Source organism: Carcharodon carcharias, chromosome 4, assembly GCF_017639515.1.
Source record: "Carcharodon carcharias isolate sCarCar2 chromosome 4, sCarCar2.pri, whole genome shotgun sequence".
Classification (NCBI taxonomy): domain Eukaryota; kingdom Metazoa; phylum Chordata; class Chondrichthyes; order Lamniformes; family Lamnidae; genus Carcharodon; species Carcharodon carcharias.
The window spans coordinates 144,447,153-144,471,208 of NC_054470.1; the positions used below are offsets into that span (position 1 = coordinate 144,447,153).

The 24,056-nt window shown below is 40.7% G+C and overlaps 1 protein-coding gene across 11 annotated transcripts in view; it reads left to right on the forward strand.

The window, feature by feature from the left end:
- Nucleotides 1–17,644, forward strand: part of tmem161b (transmembrane protein 161B) — a 116,226-nt gene extending 98,582 nt beyond the window's left edge. For 9 of the 11 annotated variants that reach the window (XM_041185896.1, XM_041185898.1, XM_041185903.1 and 6 more), the window contains 4 exons: nt 8,814–8,927; nt 10,038–10,212; nt 11,023–11,119; nt 13,724–17,644. In XM_041185896.1, the coding sequence (XP_041041830.1) occupies nt 8,814–8,927; nt 10,038–10,212; nt 11,023–11,119; nt 13,724–14,001 (664 nt within the window). In that variant the 3' untranslated portion in view covers nt 14,002–17,644. The remainder of the gene's footprint in view (nt 1–8,813; nt 8,928–10,037; nt 10,213–11,022; nt 11,120–13,723) is intronic. The other 2 variants (XM_041185897.1, XM_041185900.1) reach the window with 2 other exon arrangements.
- Nucleotides 17,645–24,056: the final 6,412 nt, after the last annotated feature.

Below are 24,056 nucleotides of genomic sequence, written 5' to 3' on the forward strand. Positions count from 1 at the left end.
AAAATGTGCCTACGATCTGAGCTAGTGACTTTTACATTTTAGCCCCATTAACCCCTGCACATCCTCCAAGTATTTTGTATTCCTCCAGTTAAACTTTCACATTCCTTTGTAGACACTGAAGCAAAATCCTAATTAAGCATTTCTACTATTCCCTCACTCTCTAGTATAGGTAACACCCTTTATCTCCAAAGTGATTCCACCCTCTCTTTAGCTACCTTTTTGGTAGTGACTGTAAAATTTATTGATGTTTTTTCTGCTGACTGCCACATCCTTCTAGTGCCACACTATAGGAAGGATGTGAACGCATTGGAGACAGTGCAGAGAAAGTTCACAAGAATGGTTCCAGGGATGAGAGACTTCAGTTATTAGGAAAGGTTGGAGAAGTTGGGACTATTTTCTTTTGATAGGAGAAGGCTGAGGAGACTTGGTAGAAGTTTTCAAAATCATAAGGGGCCTGGACAGAGTCGATAGGGAGAAAATATTCCCGCTCGTAAATGGATTGAGAATCAATTTTAAAGTGTTTTGCAAATGAGAGGTTAGAAAAAACTTTTTCACACAGCGAGTAGTTAGGGTTTGGAACGCACTGCCTGGAAGTGTGTGGAGATAGGTTCAATTGAGGCATTCAAGAAGGTATTGGAGAATTGTTTTTATTTAAATACTGTGCAGGGTTACGGGGAAAAGGCAGGAGATTGACACTAAATTAAAATGCTCAGAGAGCCGGTGCAGACATGATGGGCAGAATGGTCTCCTTCTACACCGTAACAATTCTGTGATTCTGTTGCCTAGCTTTAGAATAGCCTCAGGATCACAATCTGGTGAGCACGTCGCACTGTCTGATCCGCAGCAGTCGGCGGCCAGGACTTCCCAGATGACCGGCACTCGGAGGACTGCTGGAGGCCAAAAATTTGCTGAGTACGAGTCAGCTGACAAGCCTCTGGACTCGATCATGTCACAGTTGCTGGAGCTGCAAAGGCAAGCTCAGGAGCATAGGAAGGGATGTCCGCTGCACTCCTCAGATTGCAAGGCACAATGGAGGAATCTATCCACCTTCAGCGCTCTGATAGTGCTGACATGCCAACGCACCGAGGTCAACACTGATAGGATGGCAGCCACCATGGAGACTTTGGTCCAGGACATTGAGTCCTGTACTGCTGCGTGAGCTCAACTCCATTGCTGACGTCATAGTTGGCCTCCAACAGTGTATGTGAGAGGGGTGCGGGGCAGCTCGATCTCATTCCAGCTACGCTTTCTCCTCAAGGACTGAGCCAGGGGCCCTTGGGCACCCATAAGGAGGAGGATCTGCATCCCCGAGGCCATCCATGAAGGTGACTCCTGGAGACTCCAGCCCATCTGAACCCCCTCTTCCTGTGACCTCAGCAGCTCTAGCTCCACAGACTGAGGAGGGTTCCACTGCCACACAGCAGAACGCCGAAAGCAGGTTGAGGCCCTCCAAGTCTTGGCCTTCCAGAGGATGCTGTCCAAGGTCATCACAGACAGGACATAGCAGTCAGCAGGCTGCCTCCGCCTCCGCTGTGGATGGCCGGGGAGAACAAAGATGTAGTGGCAGTGTTAGGAAAGTTAAGAAGATGTAGCTGCACAGCCTGGGCAAGGGTGTTAATCACTTGTATATACTGTTCACTATTGTCAATAAACACCCAAGGATGTCTCCCAGGCTATGGCTCCTTGTTCTGATGAGCAGTGTTCTTGTCATTCAGATGTGAAACCTTTCTGCACAAGATAAAGGCAGATGTCTCAGCCCAGGGTCTCTTTATCGTGCTCTGTGCAGCCTTCAGACCAAAGTGATGGTCCTGCCTCACACTTCCTGGGCACATTACTGATGCCTGCACCTTGACGGCACTTGCCATTTTTGCCAGAATGTCATGGGCGGGCATCACGGAGTTCCATCATTCTGCCTGTGTGTTCTCAGCATCTTTAAGGTGGGACTGGCCCCCATCTCTTCAGCATCTGTGACCAGTGATGCTGCGCTCCTGAAGGGGTCAGGTGCTGAAGGTGGATAAAGGATCAGATGCTTCTAAAGTTTCATGGCTGCTTCTCTATGATATGACCCTGATCACAGAGCGTAAGCGAGCTGCCCTCGGCCAGACAGGAGTCAGACGTTCTCGGGGGCTATGTGAAGATCTATGGAGTGTCCTCACTGCATATGGTCATCATCCTCCTGCAACCAAATGATTATTAGGGCCCCCACTGCATCTCCATGACAGGAGCATTATCACTGAGGGTAAATGCATTGCCATAAATGTTCTTGGTGCAATGTGAGGATCTGTGGTGTCGTCTCACTGCATGTCGTCATCATTCTCCACAAAGCTAGCAGCTATGAGGGCCTCACGAGCACACTTGCCTCGTCTGTCCAGTTCAGGGGCCTCATCCCCATCATTGTCACCTTCGAGGACATCCTCACCCTCATCCCCATTGGCGTCGTCCTCATTGGAGAAGAGCTTCAGTTCCTCCATCTCCTCCTCTGCTAGCTCCTCTCCCCGTTGCAGCGCCAGGTTGTAAAGGGTGCAGCAGACGACAATGTTGCGTGACATCCTCTGTGGACTGTACTGCAGTACTCTACCAGACCGGCCCAGGCACCGGAACCTAATTTTCAGCATCCCAGGTCTGCTGCACCAAGTTGCAAGTTGCAGCTTTGCTCTGCTGCAGTCTAAGGCCGCCACATGGGTGCCATCAGCCGCATCCTCTGCGGGTAGCCCCCAACGAGCCATCCCTGCAGCTTCTGTGGACCCCAGGTCCTTCAGGGGCCTGTGACCAGCTGAGAACATAGGAGTCGTGCACACTCCCTGGAAACTGTGCGCAGACCTGCAGGATACATTTGTGGTGGTCACACACCAGCTGCACATTTAGCGAATGGATTCTCTTGCGGTTGACACAGCTGACCACATGTTGGTATGGAGATCTGAGCACCACGTGAGCACAGTCGATGGCACCCTGCGCCTGTGGGAAACCCGAGACTGGGGCAAACCCAATCATTCTTGCATTCTGGCTGCCCTGGTGCCAGGCGAAATGCACCAAGTTGTGTGCCTTCATGAAGCATTTGTGGGTGGAGGCTTGTGATATACCACAGAGGTGACCTGAGGAGCCCTGAAAGGAACCATTTGCATAGAAATTGAGTGCTGCTGTCACTTTCACAGCCACTGGCAATGGATGCCCTCCGTTTCCCTGTGACGCCACATCCTGCAGTAGCTGGCAGATTTGACCGACCAGTTCCTGAGACATGTGCAGTTTTCGGCGACACTGGTTCTCAGTAACTGCAGAAATGAAAGGCAACGTCTATAGATCCTGTGTCTAGCTAGGCGCCGACCAGCGACGGCTTTCTGTGGCTCTTTGGTGGCATGTGGGGGAGCCCCAGTGGCCCCTTTTTCCTGAGGGTGCTGCTTCCCACTCAGTGAAGCCAGGCACCTCAGTCGCTCTCTTCTCAGTTGTCTTCGTTCTCTGTAAGCCACGAGGCATACTGTTAGTTCACCAGGCTCTATGACCCTGATGTACTCTTCGTGCAGGATGAAAGAGAGAGACGCATGGGTTAGCATGGGTGTACTTGGTTAAGTCTGAAGGTCCCTTAATGTTTTCCAGAGAGTGCTGGTCATCACTTGGGTGGCCAGAGATTAGTGCACTGCATGGCTGCTCGAAACCCCACCCACCTCTGCCCCACTCCACCCAACTGATTTGTGGCAACTTTGCCCATTGAACTGCATGTTGTTCTCTCAGCTCAGGCACAGACATTCTCCTAACCTGTGCTACAAGGCTGTACCGTTAACTTGAACCACGGAGGAGACTGGTCCAAACCGGGATGATGACATTGCAAGGAGCTGTGAGCACCTCCAGCAGTGACTGCTCCACGGCCAGCTTTAGCAAGGAAATTGTACAACATGCTCAATCATCCAACTGTTCTGCAGTCGACTAAAATGCTCATTAGTTTGCAGTCTGTGCCCGAGGGGTGAAAAGCTCTGGAGCACTTGGTGACACTTTCATGCCTCTGCATTGCTTGAGTGGGCAGGGAAGCTAGAGGCCTGAGTCCAGTCATAGCAATGTGGCTGCGCCTGAACTGTCTCAGTTGCAGAAGAATGACCACTTTATACAAAGTTTCCCAAATATATGGCCACTTCTCTCACCATCCATGCCTGCATGTACTTGTGCACTACCTTCAACACCCTTGCCCCCACCCCAAGCCACTTCAACCGCAGGGCAACCCTTGTCCCATCCCCCAACATGCCTCAGCCACAGGGTAGCCCCTGCCCACCTGCTCCTCCAAACGCGCCTCAACCTTGAAGTCCAACAGGCGACCTGGGCGAGTGCTCCGGACTATGATGGGGGGACGGGGGGGCTGATAATTATAATGATACGCAGGTGTATTACAATAAGGTTCCCGAAGTCCGATGGTAGAAAACACAGACCGTCATCGGCGGGCGGAGCGGACAATCGCAAACTGGTTTCGTGACATAGTGAAACTGATTCTTGTCCTTCTTGCCATACTGTCCAATCAAGCCACCAAACATGCCCAACACCAGTTGGCAAGTTGGCATGGACAGTTCCACCCACGGTATTTATATGGCTAGTCCAGTTAAGTAACTGTTCAGTGGTAACCTCAGGATGTTGATAGTTGGGATTCAGCGATGGCAATGCCGTTGAATGTCAAGGGGAGATGGTTAAATTCTCTCTCGTTGGATATAGTTATTGCCTGGCACTTGTGTAGCATAAATGTTACTTGGCACTTATCAGCCCAAACCTGAATGCTGCCTAGGTCTTGCCACATGTAAACACAGACTGCTTTGAGGAGTCACAAATGGTGCTGAACGTTGTGCAGTCATCAGCGAACAAGGAAGGTCATTGATGAAGGAGCTGAAGATGGTTGGGCCTACGACACTACCCTAAGGAAATTGTGCAGCAATGTCCTGGCACCGAGATGATTATCGTTGATTTCTTGTTGTTTTTCATCTGTGAGGTGTTTAACATTTGTGGAAGTGGTAGAGACCTGTAGAAAAAGTAGAATCAATGATGACAGCTTCTGGATTTCCTGGTTTAACTCCAGATGTGCAAACACCAGCAGTTGTCAGTTTCATTGAGTAATGACAGCGAACACTGGTAGTTTTGCCATCAACAGAACTGCAGAATCTGGGCTATTGAGTTTCCGTAATTAGAACAATCGTTATTCCATGCCTCTCTAAATTGCCTCATCCTGAATTTCTTTCCTGCTAATTGGTTGAGAATGTAGTGCCAATATGATTGTTTCCAAACTCAACCCGGACAGACTCTGCCTACAATTGCTCAAAGCCTCCTTTCTATTGTAATGATGGCCTTTATGTGTAAGGCCTCCTTGTTTCTCCTCTCGTTCCTGAAAATGGTACTGATGGAAGTATTTAGTTCATGGCCAAATTTTGAGCAAGAACACAATATCCGTGTCCATTCATTATAATTAGTGACCTCAGCTCCCAAATTTTATTTCTATTCCTTTACGCAGTCAAATATATTTTTCTTTCGTCAACTATCTTTTCCTGTAAGTATGTCCCTGTATCCCTCTTGAATGAACTATTGCAGATGTTTTTGATCTCTCACTAAACTTACGCTTAGTTCTATCCCATTTCCAGCTGATTTGCTCTTTCCATGCCTCACTAGTTTAAATCTTTCTCACTTTGGTAAAAGTTTAGTTTAAGTGAAGACTAGCCCATCTTATTAAACATTCTGTCATTAGTCCCCCATCAGAAAAATCACATTGAACCCTTCCATGCTTTCCAACTGTGAGAGCACCAGCCAGAGTGCCACTGACCTAAAGAGTGAGTTTGGTTTGGGAATGAGCTTAGTGGAGAGCAAGAGCTTGGTTGCTGCATCAGGCTAAGGTCAAGCACCAGGTGATTAGGCCTGATTCTTTCAATCTTTCAATTCATCTTTGATTTGGGAGTGGTACTGAAGAGTTGCGAATGCTACACCTCTGCTCAGAAAAGGAGGAGAGAGATAATCCAGGTAACTACACACCAGTCAGCCTAAAAAGGTGGTGAGAAAATTTCTGGAGGCCATGAGCCAGAACAAAATCAATTGTCACTTGGAAGAATATGGGTTAATAAATGACCGTCAACATGGATTTGCTTAAGGTAAAATTGTATTCGAAAAACTTGATTTAACTGTTCAGTAAAGTCATGGAGAGGGCTGATGATATTGTGCCATTGATTTTATGCGTATGGACTTTTATTAGGCATAACGTGTTACAAAATAGTCTTGTTAACAGTATTGAAGCCCATGGGGTTAACGAGGCATTGGCAACATATGTATGAAACTGGCTATGAGACCAAAAGCAGAGAGTAGTGGTGAATGTTTGTTTATCAGGCTGGAGGGAAGTGTAACCATGCTGTCCACCAGGAGCGCTGCTCTCTTTGATATATACTGATGACCTGGACTTGGGTATGGGGGCATAATTTCAAAGTCAGAAGATAGCACAGAACTTGAAAATGCCATAAACACTTAGGAAGGTAGTAACAGACTTCAGAAGGATGTGGATTGGTGAAATGGGCATGAAATTCAATGCGAGGAGTGTGAAATGATGCATTTTGGGAGGAAAAATCTGGAGAGGCAATATAAATCAAATGGTACAATTTTAAAGAATAACTAGGAACAGAGAGACCTGAGACTTCATATACACAAAACTTTGAAGGCGGCAGGACAAGCTGATAAGGCTGCATTTTTTTAAATACAGGATACAGGATCCTTGGCTTTATAAACAGAAGCATTGACTATAAAAGTAAGGAACGTTTTTTAAACCTTGATAGATTATTGATTAGGCCTCAGTTCTCCAAATCTGGCACCAAACTTCAGGATGTTAAAAGCAAAAAAACTGCGGATGCTGGAAATCCAAAACAAAAACAAAAATACCTGGAAAAACTCAGCAGCTCTGGCAGCATCTGTGGAGAGGAGCACAGTTAACGTTTCGAGTCCGAATAACCCTGGCCATTCGGACTCGAAACGTTAACTGTGCTCCTCTCCACAGATGCTGCCAGACCTGCTGAGTTTTTCCAGGTATTTTTGTTTTTGCTCAGGATGTTAAAACCTTGGTGAGACTGAGATGAGGGACTTCAGTTTTGTGGTGAGTCTAGTGAAACTGTGATGTTTCGTAGAGCTTAGAAGTTTAAGGGGAGATTTGATGGCATTGTTCAAAATTGAGGAGTTTTGACAGAGTAGATGGCAAGAAACTGTTTCTACTGGCAGAAAGATTGGTAACCAAAGAACTCAGATTTATGATAATTGGCAAGAATCTGGGGGCATGAGAAAGATGTGAGGAAGTTTCTTTTTATGCAACAAGTTATAATCTGGAATGCACTGTGTTAATGCATGTTGGAAACAGATTCTACAGTCACTTTCAAAGCATGTAGAACAATTACTGAATAATGAAATGTTCCAAGGCATTTCACTGGAACATCATAAAACAGGTATGACTCTGAGCCACATAAAGAGATATGAGATCAGATGTCTAAAAGTTTGGTCAAAGAGGTAGATTTTAAGAAGTGTCTTAAAGGAAGAAAGTGAGATAGAGAGGCAGAGAGGTGTGCAGAGGGAATTCCAGAGTCTGGGGCCCAGGCAACTGAAGGCACAGCCACTAATAGTGGAGCAATTATGATTTCAGCTTGAAAAGGAGAAATTTTCATGATCGTGGGGATAGAGCAGGAGAATAGGACAAGTTGGAGAACTCTTTTAAAGAGCTGGCACAGAGACAGTAGGCCAAGTGGCTTCTTTCTGTGCACAATGATTCTACGATATCCATATCCTGTACCAAGATAAAAGACAGAAAGAAAGAAGAATATGCATTTATATTGTGGTTTTCATGACCTCCTGGATGCCCTAAGGAAATTCCACAGTTGACAAAGTACTTTTGAAGTATAGTTTCTTTTGTAATGTAGGCAAACATAGCACCTCATTTGCACACAGCTAGGTCCCACAAACAACAGTGAGATATGTGACAACAGCATCTGGTTTATTGGTGTCAGTTGAGGGCTTTTGAATAGTACTATGACATTGTTTACATGCTCCTTAGAGGGCAGGCGTTGCCTCAGTTTAATGTCTCATCCAAAAAATAACACCTTCCCTTGATGGGGCAGCACTCCTCAACACTGCCTTTTAGCATCAACTTGCATTGTGTGCTCAAGTCTCGACTGGCCTTGAAGCCATGGCCCTCTGACTCAGCTTGGTGGTACCACTCTCATCTCTCAGGCTGAATGAAGGAAGGAATGGTACAAAATGTAATTTTAAGGGCAAAAATTGCAGACCCTACTCCATTCAAGTGTTTTGCAAAAGAAGCAAATGCAAGGTGAGAAAAAACTTTTTCACACAGCAAGTGGTTAGGGTTTGGAATGCACTGCCTGGAAGTGTGGTGGAGGCAGGTTCAATTGAGGCATTCAAAAGGGCATGGGATGATTATTTAAATAGAAACTCTGCAGGGTTACGGGGAAAAGGCAGGAGATTGGCACTAAGTTAAAATGCTCAGAAAGCCAATGCAGACACGATGGGCCGAATGGCCTCCTTCTACACCGTAACAATTTTGTGATTTGGAGGAAATCCCTCCATGAATGTTATAACCTTACAGTGATGTAAGAGAGTTAAACGTTCCAACACAAATGTGTTTTAAAATCACACAGCATCCTGGGATGCCCAATTTGTTAAATCTTTTTTTTTTATAAATAAAAGGTCATTCTTTATCAGCCACAATTAAGCAGCAGTGTAATATCTATCAAATGAATCTTGGCTGATCAAAATGTTTTATGTTAACAAAATATCTGGTTAACCATGTATTTTTTGGGTTTTCTGACTTGTAGGACTCTGTTTCATATAAACTTCCTGTCACCACTAATTATAGTACTCCTCTGGGTGAAGCCTATTACAAAGGACTATATCATGAATCCACCAATTGGTAAAGAAAGTATTCCTTTGTAAGTATAACTGTTTGATGAAGAACCCTACTTGCATAACAAATTCCATTCAGTTCACTTTTTAGAATGTAACCTTCTGGGATTTGCCCCACATTGGGATGGCTGGGACAGTTTTCATTACTAGGTCATATTTCTTGAGCTTTTCTACTCAATAGAAACCAAAAGAATTTAACATTCAACATTTAAATCAGTGTGATGCAAATCTCCTCATCTGTAGCTCTGACATGATTTAGTATTCAGATGTATGAGCATTAATGCTAAGGTCAGGCTGGTTAACTATCTGCTGATTATGCTGAGAATTTTAGAGTAAATTATTTGCATGTTGCAAGCACAGTGTAAACTCAGCTGAAGATTTATTTAATTTCCTCCCACTTAAACAGGGAGGCAGTGAATTCAACCTTGATGAGTTATTGTAATTTAGTGGTTACAGTCGAGAAATAGACTCCTACATTATTTTACAAACATTTCTCACTCGTTACATTTTAAATACAGCTGAAAAGTTTGTACAGATACAAATTTAGCTTCACATGCAATCAAAATAATTTATTTTATCTATATAGAATGCAGTTGGAACTTTAACCAAAGTGGATAACAGTTTGGGATAAGTAGGGCAGAATGGTGTGGGAGGTTTGGAAATTGCAGATGTGTTGAATTAATTCTTCACATCAATCTTCATGAATAGAAATTTGTAAATCTAGTCAAGACAGAGTTCTGAACCTTCAAGAGGTTGAAGCCATTAATCATATGTTTGACATAAACTTAAAGCGTGAACTTTTAAGTGGTTGCTAGAACCAGATCAAGCCCATGAGGTCCGTTTGACCCAGCTGCAAATGTTTCTAAATGACAGAGTACTTATTAGGAATAGACTTCAATCAAAACATTTAACTCTTGTCAATTGATTTATTTAAAAGAGAGAGGAAGAAGTAACTGCTGAAAAATTGAAATGTATAGGTTTAAGTATAGAAAGTTAATTAGATATTTCTTATATAAGTTTCAGAAAACTATAGGAATGCCCAGAGTATATTTAACTAGAGTAATTCGATCTGATTCCAGTCCTGAATTTTTTTTAAGTCTTTTGTTTCACAAATAATATTATTAAATTATTTGCAGAATGTCCGAGACTACATATGACTCATTGCGGCTGTGGATTGTTATCCTGCTTTGTGTTCTGCGACTGGCCTTAATTCGCCAACATCTACAAGCGTACCTTAACTTGGCACAGAAAGGTGTGGAACAGATGAAGAAGGAGGCAGGGCGAATCAGTACAAAGGATCTGCAAAAAATGGTGAGAGCATAATGGCAGAAATGTGGAATGCAAAATACTAAAAATCTTAATGTGAATGAATAGCTAGAAGTTGCAGAAAAGAATAGGGTGGATAAAAAGAGTCTGATGGTATTTGAGAATTGTGATATAGTAGGGAGAAGCCTGGACATGGCATTTGAAAATAACTAGATATTGTATTAGAATTGAACTTAGAGGGTAAAAAGTGGGTATTCTATTGTTGCATTGATTTGAACGTATGTATTAATTAACAAATATATAGGTGCTGGGTCAGGTAAGGAAGTGAGCCATATCAGGAAAAAAAGAAAGACTTGCATTTATAAAGTGCCTTTCAGAATCTCAGGGCTTCCCTTAAACACCTTATAACCAATGAAGTACTTATGAAGTGTCCTGACTGTTCTAATGTAGAAAACTCAGCAGTCAATTTGTGTACAGCAAGCAACCACAAACAGCAATTTGATAATAATGAGATAATCAATTTCACACAAAAACAGATTGAGGGATAAATATTGGCCAGGATATTGTGGATAACTCCCCTGCTTTTCTTTGAAGTAATGTCATGGGATCTTTAATGTCTATCTGAGAAAGCATACGATACCTTGCTTTACCATCTCATCTGAAATAAAGGGAGTTTGTTGAAATATGTAAATTGTAAATATGCCTAATAACATTTTAGTAAAACACGCTCTGGCTGCATAATTTCACTTTAATCCATAGAATTTGAGAAACTGTTGTCTCAGGGTTATTTTATGTTTTTAAAGCAAGCAGCCTATTGAGGCAGATAAGATAATTCTGTTTTTTCTCTGCTTGAAGGTTGCCCGGGTTTTCTACTACCTTTGTGTGATTGCACTTCAGTACGTGGCACCTGTGATTATGCTTCTTCATATAACACTGCTTTTAAAAACTCTGGGTGAGTGCAACTTATCAGTTCATTTTCTACTCAATTTATATTTTCCTTGCATTAATCTGTGTAAAATACTGCTGCGTTATAGTTCTCATGATTTCTGTTCCTTTGCTGCTTTAGCAGGTAAAAACAGCACTTGGTTTCATTGTTTAGTCAAAACAGACCAGGCTGTCCCAGGTTTGATTTCTGATCTCAACCAGTGCAGTGGTTAATGGACTGCAACTGGCCTCAGTGCCACTCAGAAGGAACAACCCAAAAACATTTATGCTTATGTTCACAACCTAGTGATCCCTGTTGGAAAGCATGTGTGTATGGCCATCATATTTTTGTTTTGAGCTTGCCTGTGATGCCTCCATGGTAAATAGCCTGCCGACAATCATTATGTTGGCTTACATGTAAATTATTTCCCTTTTAGCATGCTGCTGAAGGGCTACCAGCATCCATACCACATTAAATTCATTAAATTGGCACCTTCCAAGATAAATGAAAATTGGGGAGCAGAAGGAGCAGAAGAACCAAAAAAAAGAACAACCTATATCTACCTAAACGTTTCTGCCATAGGCTATTCTGTCCAGTTAAAATGTGTTCTGTTTGAAGCAAGCAGTATAAATCTTTAAAAGTTGCGTGCAAAACAGTTGCAACTATTCCTTTTTTTTTAAATGAGCAATGTTAAAAGGATTAGCTCTACCTTTAGAATAAACGTAAAAGAAATATTGGGCAAGACTTTTTAAGAATGTTCCATTGCTCCTGAGAATGAGAGTGCCCTCTGTTGGCTGGTTTCATGTCCAATTTCTTGTGACTGCAATAATGCTTGTTCTTGGAAGTTTGTTTTCCAGTTCATAATTTTCACTGTCTTTCTGAATGACATTTGATTCAGTGAAGTGCAAGTAACACAGTTCAACTCCTGAGACTGATTGTAAAATGCACTTCTAGTACAAGCTTTATTGCATATTTTATTAACCTCAATGAATCCAGGAACCAGTGAAATTTTATTTGTGATTTTGAAGAATTCTGTTCTCTCTTGGACAACACCTATATAGTTTATATTTTTCCAGGTTCATTTTACAATTTAAAGAAAAAAGATCAATGCAACCATTTTATTTTTGTAAGAAAAGGGAGAACTGGACAAGCATAGAGGGAATGTTGTGGCTACAGCTCACAGGGAAAGGGGACAGAGGCCAGAGCGAATGTGAAAGGAGATAGTGACAAAAGCACATGGAGTGAGGCCATTGTCAGCAACACACAGAGGTGGGGATGGCAGCAACAATAGAGAGAGAGGGGTGGCAGCAGCAGCAAAGCATGGGAAAGGAGGGCCAGCGACAACAGTGCATGGGAAAAGGGGGCCAGTGGCAATGGTGCATGAGAAAAGGGGGGCCAACAGCAATGGTGCATAGGAAAAGGGGGCCAACGGCAACGGTGCATGGGGAAAGGGGGCCAGCGGCAATGGTGCATGGGAAAAGGGGGCCAGCAGCAACAGTGCATGGGAAAAGGGAGCTAGTGGCAACGGTGCATGGGTAAGGGGGGCCAGCAGCAACAGTGCATGGGGAAGGGGGCCCGTGGCAATGGTGCATGGGAAAGGGGGCGAGCAGCAGCTGTGCATGGGAAAGGGGTGCGGCATGAAAGAACATGTAGAGAGGTAGGGTACAGCACCAACAGCACATGGAACAGTGGGAGCAGCAGGGGCAATACTAACTGAAGTAGGGCAGCGCTGGCCTTAGAGGAGAAAGAGGCAGTGGTCACAAAGGGAGAGGGGTTGCAGTTTGTAGTTGAAACAGAAAATATATAAACTTTTAAGAATACGTTAGATGGATGATTGCAGGGAAAGAGACTAAAGCGATATGGGAAAAAAAGTGGGCATGTGCAATTTGAGCTGCTGCTTGAATGCAGGATTGTTTGGGCTAAATGTTTCCATGTTGTAATTCCTATTTAATCCTATATAGATTTTAAACCCAAACATATGACTGACTGATTGTTGGAGTATTGGATGCCAATGGAGTAGTAGTCTCCTTTTTCAACAAAATAGTAACATAGTTGAATCTTAAACCCATCTGTCAGAATTGACAGTTTTAATCTATGATGACAGAATTACCTGGAAAAACTCAGCAGGTCTGGCAGCATCGGCGGAGAAGAAAAGAGTTGACGTTTCGAGTCCTCATGACCCTTCGACAGAACTTGAATTCGAGTCCAGGAAAGAGCTGAAATATAAATATATTTCAGCTCTTTCCTGGACTCGAACTCAAGTTCTGTCGAAGGGTCATGAGGACTCGAAACGTCAACTCTTTTCTTCTCCGCCGATGCTGCCAGACCTGCTGAGTTTTTCCAGGTAATTCTGTTTTTGTTTTGGATTTCCAGCATCCGCAGTTTTTTTGTTTTAATCTATGATGAGTTGGCTTAGAAATGTTTAATTTTGGAGTGAAAAAGTTGGAGAAAAGAAAACCTTTTTGTATTCCAGGTTTGCATTGCACCATGCTTTTGTTTTGCATTGCTAGGGAAATACCCCTTCCTTTTTATTGTTGAAATGTCCTTTTTCATAGGTATAGTAAAAATCTAAAAATCGAGCTTAAGAAAGTGATTAACAAATTGGTGTTTCATTTATCCTTCTTGAAATAGGTAACCATTCCTGGGGTATCCTCTCAGAATCTTCCTATGTGTCTCCTACGGAGATTGCTGAAACCTCCAATTCTGACATCTCAGCTACCCTTGCAGCTAATGAAAACAAGAAGCTAACAGCTACGCAAATTACAATTGCACTGGATGGTCTGCAGAGTGTTTTCACTCCATTACTCTTCCGAGGTCTGCTCTCTTTTCTAATCTGGTGGATTGCAGCTTGCCTGTTTTCCACAAGTCTTTTTGGTCTTTTCTATCATCAGTACCTGACAGTCGCATAAGTGACTAGCATAATAAAGCTGGACTTCAAAATACTCTTCTAGATTTGAAACTAAAATCAAAGCCACTTCTTTGGGATTAGAACAAAAGGAAAACTTTAAACCATTGTGGAAACAGCATATCGCTAAAATACAGAGCACAGATCAACCTGCTCATTTCAAATGCTTCCTCTGGTTCTCAGGGTGAATAAATGTCTTAACAATTTGAAAACTAAAAGCAGGAATGATGTCACATTTCTAATACCATAGGTCATTTATCACTGTTCTTTGATGAAACTTTGGGATTACTGGAGGTTATCAACAAAAGATAATTTGCCCTAATTGGTTGGTAAACCAGCAGGCCAGAAGTAATGGTATAACTATGAATAGGATTAAACTTTGATGGTCTTAAATCCCCATTTCCACTTATAAATTTGCATTTGCTGTGAAATTACAGCTCATCTGAATTTTAAGTGCAGTCAAAATTTAGCAAAGGACTAGAAATGCAGCATAAATCTTTGGAATTACTCTACAAAATGCCAGTCTGGCTAATGTACAGTTTAACTTGAATCTCACCATTTTTGTTGCCTCTCAGTTTTTCCCATCATGCAGTAACTGGACTCTGTTTCTTCATTGCAGAAACATAGTTATGTAAACATTGAGAAATGGGAATGGGAATCCTTTCTTTTCTTTACTCCCCAAGTGCATATCAGTTCTAATCCCATCGTGTTTTTGAATATAGCAAGAGGATTGACTTTTAAATAATTGTAAATTTTGAGCTGATGATGGTAAGCAATCTAGTTTGAGCAACAAAAAATTATATTGACAGATTCCTAACAGAAACTGAGCCGTAAGTTAAAATGAGATGTGTTTATCCTTCTGTTGGACAATCCAGCAATTTTCACTGTGAAGAAGTCTTTGCAGTTGGAATTTAAATGTAACTACTGTATATTACAGTAAAGGTTAAATATTTCAGACTTTTAAGGGAACAAATTTCTTTGAAATTGTGGCTGTTGCTGTAAGAGAGTTTGACTTAATACTTGATGTGAGACATTAGGTGGGTGATTTTTTATCAAAAAAAAATATTGTTTTTGTATTGTCCAAAAAGCCCTGCAGTACTGCAGAACTCTGATACTCTGGCTGTCTGAGTACTGGAAGCATGTGTTTATAAAGCACATCAACTGTGACTGCATTAAGTGAAAAGATTATGGTCCCCAATTCTTACATAACACTCTGAGATCTAGTGAATGAATCATCATTTGCTGGGTGTTGATTTTTTTTTATGTTTGATGTCGCAGCATCAAAACTTCTCTACAATATAATCTGCTACTGAATTCTGATTTTCATTTTAGAAAGACAGTCACAACATTACAAATGAAATGTTTAAAATCTTGATTACTGGTATTGAAGTGCATTAAACAATGCCTTGCAGTTATATACAACTTTTCATTTACCAAAACAGCACAAAGGACTTTACCAGATGATTGATGATATTAAGTAGTAAGTAGAAGAAAAGTCTATTAAGAAATCCATATGATAAAGGGTAGTCTGATTAAAATATTCTCCATTAGCTATTGTAACATTTCTTTTCCGATTTTAACATTTTAGAGATGCTGATAAATGAAAAGATAAGGCAGTGGATACTTTTGAATTTCTTTAAAACTATTTAGACATGTTTTAATAATCAATAGTCTATAAAAGCTGATTGCACTATCCCCCCTCCCATTATGTTGAATTTCAATATTTGGTATAGGAAAAAATAACAAGAAAATGTAAAGTGCCAAGCAGCTTTTCCCTTTTTGTTGTCATATTTTACCTTGTATATTTATTGCAGAACAACATATGTTCTTGTGGACCAATTAAAGGCTATGAGTTCAGGAAGAATGTGTAAGTTTACATTTTATTTGTAAGTAATTGATAGAAGTGCTGCACATGATTAAATAGTCCTCAGCCTATAAATTTTAATCCAGTTTACTAAGGACATGCTAATAAGGAATTCATTTCAAGCTTTCAATAATCCTATTGGATTTTGTCATTTAGAGTACAAATTGTTATAGCATCTTTGAACAATTCTGTTTAAGACGTATCATAATCTGGTCAAAAAGTGCAAAATGTAGTTCTATCCATATTTTTCTGATACAAGTCTTTTGATATATCATCTGCTATCCGTTTTAAGCAATGCTTCCTTTGAACGGCAAGTTCAATTTTGCATCTAAATTTATATATGTGAAGCACATTTACAGCAGATGCAAATAAAATAATTAAATTTATCACGTAATATTGAAATTCAGTTTATAGAATGAAGCGCCAAAAACCAAATGTTAAGCTCATCTCTGACCATCTATAGTGAGACATGTTTGCTTGTTACACTTTTAACATTTAGTTGTAATAGCTGCTCAGGGGGTGCCAGTTAACTCAGTTGGCTAGACAGATGGCATGTGGATCAGATAATGCCTACATCGCTGGGTTCGATCCCTGTTCTGGCTGAGGTAGATTTGGGGCCTGCCTCCTTGCCCTATCTGTCGAGACAAAATCGCGCCACTTGCCTGTGGCTCCACAAATAATTTTTTTTAAAAATTGCTTCGTGGGATTTGGGCATTGCTGGCTAATAGTCATCATGGACCTGCCTTTGGGCAGACAACTCAAGAAGGAGAAGAATAGCTGCTACATTGTATACAGTTCTGTCCTAAGCGAATAAAATTGGTCCTTTCATCTTCCTTGATTTTTCTAATAACATCTTCCCCAGTGAATGTGACTGTTTTACTGACATCATAAGCTTGAATGAGGTATGGTCATATTATTGGATTTGTTGCCAGACTTGAAATCAAAATTGTCATAAATCTGAATTGGCCTTGAATTGATTTAATTGTTTGTCATTACAAATTGATCTCTATAGACAAAATTATATAAGTTATTTATCAGTCTCTATTCCACACTAATACAGAAAGACAGAAGTAATAGTAAAGTTTTGTAGGCATTACTAGCAAGATTGAATAATGGTTAGCACCCCGATCCTTCTTTCAAAAGCTATGGACAGATGTGGTTTGCTGCAACTCATCTGGGCAGTTTATGAATTATTCAATACTAGCTGAAGTTGGCATTGACCAATGTCAGACTACTGCTGGAGAGCTACAGTCATTGGGTAAAATTAAACAAAGCAATTGTTTCCCAAACTTTATACAAGGCACTCTTGCCCTCAAATCAAGGTGACTATTTTAGTAATTATTAATAAAGTACCTTGTGCAGTGTGACCATGCAAAGGTGAAATCCCATCCAAATAGTTGTAGATCTGAGATGGGATTAGTAAATTAAGGTGACTTAGTCCATGAAGAGTATGAAGGATGATAAATCCAACATTATGTGTATGCTGAGTTTCAGTATCAAAATTTGACTTGTCATGGGGAAGACTTTAAAGTCAATTAAGTCAAAATTCTGGGAGAGCGTTTGAACATTTATAATCCAGATTCATAGTCCTAAAGTTGGCACATCAAACATAAATATGTAATCAGGTAATCTGTGGCACATGGATAACCATCCATAGCCAGCAGCAATTGTCTGAAGCCTTTCTAAAGAATTGTATACTTAAATTTGTTGTTTAGTTAGTACAGTATTGCATGCCAAGGACTTGTAGCCTTTCTTTTTAATAAATCACTTCTATTGATTTGAATACAGCGGCATATTTCCTTTCTCTTGCATATGTGGGTGGCTGTTGCTTGGTACAATAAAATATATGTTGCAGTAAAACCACTGTTAATTGGTCACCTTAGGGTCTATACTAAATTGGTTACTTAAGACAGATGTTCTTTCAACCTGGGAAATGTACTTTAGATTTACACACTGAATCCAACCAAAATTATGCCTGTAAATACTCATTTTATTTAATGTAGGTTCGTCATTCAATTTACTTCCTTATTGGAAGCAATGTTCCCTTTAAAATTTAGTTGTGCATGGCCCTTTTTTCAGTATATGGTCCCTTTAAATTATTTTCTGTGATCGTGGAGATGCATTCTTACTAATAGAACAAGGCCCTCATGGTAGCTTTTTGGGCTGGGCAGCTTAGCAGCAACATTGATTGAGAGTGTGCGATTCTAGTGGCTAGTAATCCAGAAACCTAAACTAATAATCCAGAGAATATAAATTCAAATCCTATCATTTTAACTCAATTTTATATTTTAAAAAAAATCAAACCTGGGGAAAAAAAGTTAGTGTCCATAAAATTGTAGGATTTTTGTAAAAACCCAACAGGTTCACTAATATCCTTTCAGGGAAAGAAAACTGGATCTTTATCTGGTCTGGCCTATATGTGATTCCAGTCCCAGAATAATGTCATGCACTCTTGACTTGCAAGCCTCTCTGTTATATCAAACTGCTACAAAGAAAACTGCAATGGTTCAACAAGTTGTTCCACCACCAGCACCTTGGGGAAGCAAAGTATAGACAATAAATGCTGGCCTTAACATAATTGATCGCATCACAAGAATTAATTTAAAATTAATATTTGATTGAAATAAACTAGCAGCACTGAGTTCTGTCACATTTTAGATACTAGTAAATGACTAGGCCACAGCACCATCATTATTTGGGTTAAAATTCAGTTATTTTTTTATTGTATACCTTGTTTTGCTACCTGCTCAATTCTTCATTGCAACTTGAGATATTCTTTCTGGGAGAATTCTGTATGATTAAAATTGTACTTTCTATTTGCTTCACACAGTATGATCATTTTATTAGAAGTATATGTTTCTCTGTCTTTATTTGATTCTAGTAGTTTTTTTTAAAAGGAATATCCTGTGTGAAGACCATCACAAATAATGCAGCTCTCCTATTGCAAAACTTGGCAAAAAGATGACCCACTCATTCTTACTTTCCAGTAAAGGGCCCTCAATAGCAGAAATTTAATTCACTTGAGACATATTTGCCTATCAGGTATTAACATAAGTAGATACCATTATGAGCAAAACACAAGGTACTGTATATAGCAATAATCCAAAGATTTTGTGAATGATATTCCATGAATATGATCTATTCTTGGTATCTGGTTAATACACAAGTTGGTTATAAAAGATCTTCATAAATTGGATGAAGAGTATAAAGTTGTAGTTACCATTAAAAATAGGCTGCAATATTTTATATATTTTTTAAAAGCATACATTAGCACAAAATGCTATTAAACCAAATGGTTTACTACAGAACTATCTCTTGTATACACTTCTAAACTAACTGGCATAGTGAGTTCTCGCTCTTAGTTTGGTCACCCACCAAATGGACTAAGGAACACATTATTGCATTATCAAACCTGAAAATGAAACCTTGGGGAAACTCAAAGAGGAAAAAAAATTACTGTTGATGTGTTCAACATTCAACTATTTTTTGATGCTCTGTTCTAGATTGGATTTTTTAATTCTCGTACAACTCTAAGCTGGCTTTCACTTCTCTGAGGGCTTGACAACCAGGGAAATAACTTGCTTTTTTAACAGCCCCAAGTATTACATTGCATTTAGTTGACATAGGTTACTGCTTTGTGACTGAACCCATAAAAGGTTTATCGGTGATTATTACAAATCAGGTGTGTTTGCTTTAAAATATGCATCTGCCAGTTTTAGTTGTAAATTTTCCAATCCTCTTCAGCGACAGCTAAAAAGTTTTTAATAGCTAAAGGCAATATGATATTTGAGGTTGCCTCAGCCCAAATAGTTTAACATAAATCACTGCTTAATGCGAACCATAAAGTTACACCTTTCATTTAAACAAAAAGTTATAGCAGTTTAATTATATCACTGTTATTGCCTATGTACTGCCAATGGACTGAGATCCTTATCCAAGTGATTTCATGTTGATTTTTGCCATTAAAACAAAAGCGCATTATTTCATTGCACACCAATTCATAATATATTTCAGAAAAAGTGTCCCATTAGGTGATGTTACAAATGAACTAGTAGTATCCATAACATTTCCATAGATTCTGCCTGGTCTCGGTGTTTACAGTTTTCCTGTTTTCATTTGGTTTCCAGTATCTGCAGCTTTTGCTCTCTGCAGTAGTAAGAAGTGCACCTGGGTGTTTGCATTCTAATGAAGTTACCTCAGAATTTGACAAACTATTTCAATCTCCAGATATTTCCAAAGATTATCTCATTTTATTAATGTAGCCATTAAATACGTAACCAATGTAGATTTATCCTTCACAAAATAGTACAACTGCCTGCTGCTTTTTCGGTAAATTTAGCTGCTGTAATGCATGCCTTGGCTCAGTGGTAACACTCATGCCTCTGAAGTATTAAGTTGAAGCTCGGCTCTAGGACTAGAGCACATAATCTAGGCTGACACCTCAATGTAATACTGCTTTGTCAGAAGTCCCATGTGCCTATTCAGGTAGACATAAAAGTTCCTGTGGAACTATTAAAAAAGAGCTGGAATGCTCTCCTGGTGTCCTCACCAATAACCAGTGTGACCAAAATTGATTGGTCAGTTATCTCATTGTGGCATCTTGCTGTGCACACATTGATGACTGTGTTTACCTATGTTACAACAGTGACTACTTCTACAGTACATCAGTGACTGTAAAGTGCTTTGGGAAGACCTGAGGATGTAAGAGATACTTTATAAATGGCAGTTTATTCATTCCATTGCATTTCATGGCTGATATGCCACAATTCTTTTACATCATGCCTCGGTATCTTCAGATATCACTGCTATGTTTTTATGTGTGCATTGAAGTTGAGAACAATATTTGGTATTTTCACACTCCCATCCTTATGTTTTTATGCCATCCAACAATGGAAGAAATGAAAATGTAAATTAGTCTGTACGATTGTTGGCAGACAACCATCGAATTGTACCAGCTCCTATTATAGAAACTCTTTTGAGTACAGTAAGCATGAATATAGCATCAGTGTTTGTGTATATGAAATTTGTACACTAAATTGGTTTTCTGTTTGCCTACAATACGAAAGCACATGTGACAGGAAAGCTATCTAAAAAAAAATGTCACAAGAAATTTGCTGGTGGAACAGCTGCCGTTTGAAGTTTTTGTGTAAATAAAAGTTCCCACTTGATTGCAGATTCTTGTGAATTTCTTTTTTAAGTCATAGTCTATAACAAAATGTTTGATGTGTGGTACTAGTTTATCTTTTCATCATTTGGAATTTCTGGTTTCCATGCCAGATGACTACAATGTTTGACAAGATAAGCATGGGAAAGAATCATAGCTCTTGCACCCTACAGCAGCAACTGTTTCTTAATCAAGGTTTCACCCCTATACTCCAATGTTGATCATTGTGAAGAAACACTTATTGACATTAGTCTTAAATGTTACTTGAAATTGTGTTTTGGCTTATGCTTATAGTATCGTTTGACTTTTCTTTTGGATTCACTTTTTCTATGCTATTTTCTGTTTTGTATACCTCCATAAGATCATGTCCCGGTCACCAGTTTTGTGGTGGAAAAACCAATGCTTTTTTCTGTTTCCTCATATCTTAGGCACTAGGGGTCAGCCTTGTGGCAGTTCTTTGAACTGCATTCAAGTTTTGATATCTGGGTAAATTTTAACATTGAAATACATGTTTGAGTAACGAAAAATGTTAGCACATTCCAGAATCCAGCTCTATTGTGCCAACTCCTGGCTTTAGGGCATATTCGCTATGTGTGACCACCTCCAGAGAAGCGGATTCATGATGAGAATATTTAAATTAGTATATTTCTTCAATAGTTTAACCAGCATTTAAACTTAACAGCACGTACATGGATTTCCCAGAGCTCCAGAAACTCACCATTAAAACCAAGACAAGCAGACTGAATAACAATTTATGGGGTTCATTAAAAGACGGGTATATGACAGTGATAAATACACAGTGCCCGCAGCTGCTTTCTTGCATTGGAAAAGGGTTTAGTGAGAGGCTAATTTGTGCATGTTGCAGGAACAGACTGCTGTGGAGTGACCTGTTGGTGGTCAGTAGATAGGTCAGCAGTAGAGGGATCAAGGTCCATAGAAGGCATTACCTGCTTAACTGGGTGAAAAGGCAGAGAATAAACTTTGTTCATCTGTCAGAAGAGCAGTGCTTCCAAAGGCTTGGATTATAGTGGAAGACAACTGCAGCCTCCTAGAAAAATACCTTAATTGGGATCTCATGGGTTACACATTACCAGTGGCAATTAAAATGACCACCGTCCTCAACTTTTTTGCCTCTGGATTCCTGCAGGAGGCTACCAGATCTCCCAGTCAGCTGCACATAAGACCCATCACTGATGACATGTTTTCCAGGCAATTATATCAACTTTCCTTGCAATGGAAGTAGACAGAATGAGCATGTCTTTGGGTCTGTGCCTGATCAGCGTTTCACAGGTGCATAGTGCCATCAACTACATACACACGAATACCTGTCCAGCCCCCAGATCAGCCGGGAGTATGTGTAAGTCGCAAGGGATTGTATTCATTCAAAGTTCAGCTGTTGTGCAACCACAAGGAAAGGTTTATGCAGCTGTGTGTTGGATTTCTTGTGAGCTGCTTTTATTGTAATGCAATATAATTTCCCTGACCTCTTTGGACCTGCAACCAAACTTAAGGGGTGGCTGCTAGGAAACAAAGGATATTCCCTCCAAACTTGACTGATGATAACCGTGAGAAATTCCATGAAGCCCAAGAGCGGTGTACCATCAGCTATTTGACCAACAAGTGGGTCATTGAGAAAGCGCTTGGGATGCTCAAGATGCAATTCAGGACTTGCTAACCAGGGACCCCAGAATAATTGTGATGTGCTGCACTCTGCTTAACAGGGAGTAGAAAGGAAGATTAGAACTGCAGGTGGAACAAGCCACTGGTCTTTAAACAAAGCCAATGAAAACGAAGTGGAGGCAGAAGATGAAGATGGTGATCCCAAAGGTATACTAGCCACTTAATGCTGCTTGGAATGACAAGGGTTTCCCTTTTTTCATTATAAGGTTCAGTTAGTCAATGTCATTCAACCAACGTAACAATCACATCAAATAACCACTGTGCCCCACCTCTCTAAGCTCCCCACCCACCATATCACTGACATAAAGCAGTAAGTAACCATCCACCCATTGCACATTTCCCCATGTTCTCTGTTAATTCATGTCTTCCCATTCATCAATTCATCAACAAATAATTGTAAAAGATCAACAATAAATATGTGGAAGGATTGCTATAGAGGCCAGTATTGTAAAGTTTTCTCCTAGGACCCTTGCAGTGAACCTATACAAGGCAAGGGGTTGACACCCACTGACGCTAACGGCTGTAAAGGTTGCAGTATAACTCAGAGTTTGCCTCCTTCAGTCAAGAAGGGAGTGAGAGAGAGGGACTTTAACTACATGGGAACAGACTGGGGCAGGCAGTGGAGCACCAGAGGCATGACACTGTGCCGATACATGCATGTGGAGGCTGCATAGAGGCAGTAAGGCAGTCAAATGATTGAAGAAGACGTTACCCAATACACAGTATAAGACAACAATTTAGCTTCATAGACATGTGGGAACACCACCACTTGGAAGATCCCCTCCACACTACTCACCTTCCTGACTTGGAAATATATCGCCATACCTTCACTGTCACTGGGAGAAAATCCTGGAACTCCCTCCTTAGCAGCACTGAGAGTGTACCTACACCACGTGGACTGCAGCGGTTCAAGAAAGTAGCTCACCGCCACCTCCTCAAGGGCAATTGGGGATGGGCAATAAAAACTGGCCTAGCCAGCGACACCCACATCCCGTAAATGAATTTTTAAAAAGTGGAGCAACAGCGTCTCTGAAGATTGCATGTACCAAGGTGGATGGTCACTGATCTGTGCAGAATGCTAGAGGAGGAGTTGAGACCACTGGAGTGTGCTGGGCACCGGTTGTCTGTTGCAGTGAAGGTGACCCTGACATTCACCTTTTTCACTAGTGTGTTGTTCCAGGGATTGGTTGGGGATATTTGTGGGATCTCATGAACTGCTGCCCAAAATTGTGGATGCCTTGTTCAGGAGGGCAGGAATGTACACGAGGTGCTGGACTGATAATACAAGTCAAGCCAAGAGGCAATCAGCAAACCTGCAACTTCATCATCCACACCAGAAGCAGCTGAGATT